This window comes from Nematolebias whitei, chromosome 7 (assembly GCF_014905685.2).
Source record: "Nematolebias whitei isolate Nwh7 chromosome 7, NemWhi1, whole genome shotgun sequence".
NCBI classification, from domain to species: Eukaryota; Metazoa; Chordata; class Actinopteri; order Cyprinodontiformes; family Rivulidae; genus Nematolebias; species Nematolebias whitei.
In genome coordinates this window covers 48,634,176-48,639,704 of record NC_056504.1, presented here as the reverse complement: position 1 = coordinate 48,639,704, position 5,529 = coordinate 48,634,176, and the positions used below count along the sequence as shown (strand labels likewise).

General features: G+C 45.6%; 1 protein-coding gene across 1 annotated transcript in view; it reads right to left on the bottom strand.

The window, feature by feature from the left end:
- LOC119412684 (protein FAM107B) overlaps window positions 1-5,529 on the bottom strand; it is an 8,258-nt gene that overhangs the window by 1,011 nt on the left and 1,718 nt on the right. The window contains exons 2-3 of the mRNA XM_037679720.1: window positions 3,873-4,056; window positions 781-940 (exon numbers count right to left, since the gene is read on the bottom strand). Of these exons, the coding sequence (XP_037535648.1) occupies window positions 781-940; window positions 3,873-4,056 (344 nt within the window). The remainder of the gene's footprint in view (window positions 1-780; window positions 941-3,872; window positions 4,057-5,529) is intronic.

Sequence of the window (5,529 nt, the reverse complement as noted above, 5' to 3'; positions counted from 1 at the left end):
CCAACATCTGCATCTAGCATCTGCATACAACCATCTGCTTCCAACATATGCATCCAACCAGCTGCTTCCAACATCTGCATCAACCATTTGCTTCCAACATCTGCATCTAACATCTGCATCCAACCAATTGCTTCCAACATCTGCATACATCTGTATCCAACATCTGCATCCAACCATCCACATACAACCATCTGCATACAACCATCTGCATACAACTATCCACATCAACATCTGTATCCAACATCTGCATACAGCCGTCCACATCCAAGATCTGTATCCAACATCCTCATACAACATATGTATATAACATCTGCATCCAACATCCAGCTATCTGTATCCATCTATCTGCATCCAACATCCACATCCAACCATTTATATCAAACATCTGCATCCAGTCATCTGCATTAAATATCTGCATTCAACCATCTGTGTCCAACATCTGCATCCATTCATTTGCATCCAACATCTGCATCCAACCATCTGCATCCAACCATCTGCATCCAACATCTGCATTCAACCTCTGCATTCATCCATAAGTATGCAACCATTTATCCACTCATCCATCCATCTTTTTGATCCTGTTCAACTAAAATATTTTCTCACTGGTTGAGATTAATTATCTTGTCCTGTCAATTGGCTTTTGAAGAACTCAAACTGGTTGTTAGCTGCTCTGGATTAAATCAAACAGATGACTCATGAAACTCATTTTTTACTGCTTGGCGAAGTCTGTAGAGTTTATGAATTATGCTCGTTGGCATGTATGTTGACATGTTTTCGCACCTCCTCCAGCTTCCTGTGTCTCTTCAGTAGCTCCGCCTCCAGAGGGGAAATCTTCCTGTGAGCTTCCACTTCCTGTTTCCTCTGACGGATCAGCTGATCTCTCTTCCTGGACTCTAGAACTCTCTGTAGTTCTGGTTTGGTATCGATGCTGGTCCCCCCTCTGCACATGCGCGCACACACACACACACACACACACACATATGTTGTTTGTATGTTATGACAGTTTTCATGGTGTAGTTGTTTCCATCAGCAGGGTCAGCAGCAAAAACAACTGAAGGTTGCCTCTCAGTAACTTTAGAAAACACTGTCCATGATCAATAAGTCTCTGATCGATCTGTCAGTGATCAATAAGTCTCTGATCAATCAGTCCCTGATCGATCTGTCGGTGATCAATAAGTTCCTGATCGATCTAACAATGATCAATAAGACCCTGATCAATCAGTGGATGATCAACCAGTCGATGATCAGTAAGTCCATGATCGATCAGTCACTTCGTAATGGTCAGTGATTACTGTTTAGTCAGACATTGATTACTGGTGATCAGACTGATTGATCGTGTTCTGTGAGAACAGGAAGTGTTTTCCATGTTTGTGCGTCTGTGAATGTGTTCCACTGTGAGGAGGTGGAAACTTTCCCAGCATGCTCGGCAGTGCCAGAGGCCCTGGAGGTCGTTGCTTAGCGACGCTCATTCATCTCTTCACAAACAAGAAGAGCTGCTCTCTGATTGGTCACCGCCAGTCAGAGTCCAGTTTGTAGAACATGGTTCTGACCTGGTTGGTTCTGGACGGAGAACCAGAACCCTAAAACCCACAAACAGAACACGTTCTAAAAAATTATAATTTTAATCTGAAAACGTTCCTCCTCTGTTTAAAATGTCTATTATTTAGTTTTTTGCCCAACGGAGAGAAGATTCACAAAAAACGGTCAAAATGTCCCCCAGACGGGCGTGGAGGGTTAAAGCCGGTCCTGTGTGGACCTCCAGCTCAGACTTCAGAACCATCATCAGAGTTTAATCGGGTCACAGGTAGTTGGACTGAGTTGTCAGAACTTAAACTGTTTTAACACGATCACAGCTGAACATGGAGGATTTAATGTTCAGCTTAGAGTCTGATGTCACAAACACTTTCAGTTCTTCTTTTCCACTTTCTCCATCCAGTCAGAGTCTCTGGAGTACTGATGGTTCCTCTCAGTGGTCAGAGGTCAACACCCAAACTCCCGTTGACTTCCACTGCATCCAAACTCAAAAAACAGGAAGTTCTTTGATCATACATCTGAGGATTACTTTTTACTCTGTGTTTCAGCCTGAAGTGCTGCTGTTTGAAGCCCCTCTCTATCACCATGGCAACCAGTGACTCAGAAGGTTGCTGGTCTTCTATATTACTCAGCATGCTGTGTTTCCATCATGGCTGCCCCCCACAGATCCTTCACGTCGCTGATTGGACCTCTGATGATCAGAATTCAGTCAGAGGGTCGGCAGGAAACAGGAAGAGGACTGAACCTGGAGTTTCAAAATAAGAGTCTGGCTCTTTCATACATTAAATTATAACATATGATGTTCTGACTTCTTGTTATTTGCATCAATCAGTCCATCATCCATCCCTCATCTGGTTCTGAGGTCACGTCTCAGGGGCAGCATCTTGAGCAGGGAAGTCCAGACCTCTCTCTCCACAGCTACCTCTTCCAGCTCTTCTGGGAGGACTCCATGGTTTTCCCAGACCATCTGAGACATAGTCTCTCCAGCGTGTCCTGGGTCTTCCCCGGTGTCTCCTCCCAGTTGGACATGTCCAGAACACCTCCCTATGGAGGCGTCTAGGGAACATCCTTACCAGAGTTCAGGACCATGTGTGAGAGTAGGAACGTAGACCGACCAGTAAACAGGGAGCTTCTCCTTGCAGCTCAGTTTCCTCTTCAACATAACGGACCGGTACAGAGTCAACAACGTTGCTGAAGCTGCACCGATCCATCCATCCACAGAGGCTCAATGGGACTAACCTGTATAAATAAAAGTTGAATGAATGAATCTGTAGATCTCACGCTCCATTCTTCCCCCACTCATGAACAGAACCAGAGATATTTGGAGTCCTCCACTGGAGGCAGAACCTCATCCCCAACCTAAAGAGGACATTCTGAGGACCATAGCCTCAGATTTGGGGGTGCTGATTCTCATCCCAGCCACTTCACACTCGGTTGCGAACCGCTCTAGTGAGAGCTGAAGATCATGGCACGATGACACCAACAGGACTACATCATCTGCAAAGAGTAGAGATGGAATCCTGTGGCCACCGAACCGGACTCCCTCCGCACCCCTGGCTGCACCAAAAAATTCTGTCCATAAAAGTTGTGAACAGAATCTGTGACAACAGGCAGCTCTGGTGGAATCCAGCTCCCACTCTGAAGGGGTCCGACTTACTGCCGGCAATGAGAACCAAAGTCTTGCATCGCTTGTATATGGATCGAACAATCCGTAGCAATGGACCCCCAATCCCATACTCACAGAGCTCCCCCCACAGTATACCTCGAGGAACACAGTCAAATGCCTTCTCCAAGTCAACAAAACACATGTTGACTGGATGGGCAAACTCCCATGTCCCCTCGAGGACCCTAGTGAGGGTAAAGAGCTGGTCCATGGCCGGGAAAGATCTGTCCTTGTTCCTCCTGGATCTGAGGTTCGACCAACAATCTGACTCACTTCTCCAGCACCCCTGAATTGACCTTACAGGGAGGCTAAGGAGAGTGATGAACACTTTAACTGGAGCGAGCACAATCTCTGGTTCCCCTTTTTGAAGAGGGGAACCACCATCCCAGTCTGTCAATCCAGTGGCACTGCCCCCGATGTCCACGCGATGTTGCAAAGATGTGTCAATCAAGACAGTCCAGCAACATCCAGACCCTTAAGGAACTTGTGACTGTCCTCGTCACCCATAAAGTCTTGAATGCTTGTCCTTGCTATTCCAAACTGTCTCCTTTCTTCAGAATAATTTGCAACAAAAACATTACGTTGTGAAAAACTGTTATTTTGTCATAAAATCTGTCCCATCCTGTAGGACATCTTGATGTCTCAAAACTGTCATGGTGAGAGCAGAAACACGTACCGCCTGCAGCTGCTCAGCAGCTCTTGGTGAAGCTCCTGGTGACTTCTGGAAGCTTTGACAGGATTCACCAGCTTCCTTGGTCTGATCAGGTCTTCGTCATTGTCCAGGTAGTCCGGCAGGGGGACATAGCTGGACACAGGGGATGTCCTCCCGTGAACACCTTCAGAGCGGTGCTGCTGCAGATCTGCATACAAGAAGGGAGGACACAGAGGACACGGTTATGAGAACAGTCGGAAATATTCTGGGCAGAAACCTCCTCACAGTCCTCAGAGAGACATCAGCTTGCAGGGGACACTAATCATTCAAGTAACTCATTAAAATGTATTTTCAAAACAAATGTGTCTTTCTCTAGGTCTCTGTCTTCATCTGTCTGTATATAAATGCAATTGTTCCCAAGTCATTCATCTCCAAACTTTCTCTTCCGTCTTTTTGTTTCCACGCATTGGAGTTGACGACGCCATCATCTACCTGCTGCACAGAGCCTACACGCACCTGGACCGCTAACACCAACGCCCTCTACAAGAAAGGGCAGTCACCTTTTTCTTCTGAGGAGACTCAGGTCCTTTAACGTCTGCAGGACCATGCTGCAGATGTTTTACCACTCAGTGGTCTCCAGCATCTTCTTCTACACTGTGGTGTGCTGGGACAGAAGGGTGAAGAAAGCTGATGCCAACAGACTCAATAAACTCATGAAGAGGTTCAGTTCTGGGAGTGGACCTGCAGTCTTTGACAGGAGTCTGAGCAGAGGATGCTGAGGAACCTGCTCCAGATCCTGAACAACATGTCACCCCCCCTGCATGACACCCTGGACTCTTACCGCAGCACCTTCAGTTGTAGACTGAGACCACTGTAGTGAACTAAGCCTCAGGTCAAAACCTGACCCTGAGGACCTTCGTGGGACAGGAACTGTTATTTCATTGATTTGAGTCCAGAAAAACAAATTAAGCTCATCCAGAGACTTTCCAAGTGTGTCCTGCACTAATCAATTGAAAGAACACTCTCTTTTTTATTATCATTACTATTTTACAATATCTTGATAATCAAAGTGTGTTTAGTTCAAACCATTTTAAATGTTGAAGTGAACTACTCATTTTAAATCAACTGTGAAACAGTATTAATGATTTTTTAATCCTCATTCAAAGTAGAAATCAAGTTAATGTCTGTTACAGAGTAATTATGCATTTTTTGATCTTCTGTCTGAAATGAGAAGGAGTGATGTCGGTCAAAAGTCGGAGACAGTCGCAAAGAAGTTATTGGAAAGAACTGTCATGTTTTTAAACCTAGCAGACGGTAAACAAGAGAAGCTGGCACCTGTGAGTCTCTCATTTCGCCATAACATTTCTCTGTCTGTTCTTAAAACATCTCACTGTTTTTCTGACTTGTAGTAACCTCTTACGTCACTAAAACCACACCCCTGTTGGTTCTTTCAACCAATCAGGATTTCCCAAAAAGGGACCGGAAGCGAACTCCTTAAAAAGTCGACACTTCCTAGTTCCAGTCGGTTAAAAGTTCGGGGGAAGAACAGAAGTTCTGGAGTTCAAAGTTCTGAGAGCAGAACCGAACGAAAGTTCTGAAGGGCTGGAGTTAGTTGGGAGTTCTTCCGAGTCTCGTGGGGATTATGGAATCTTCCACATCTGAGTGGAACTCTGACGGGCTC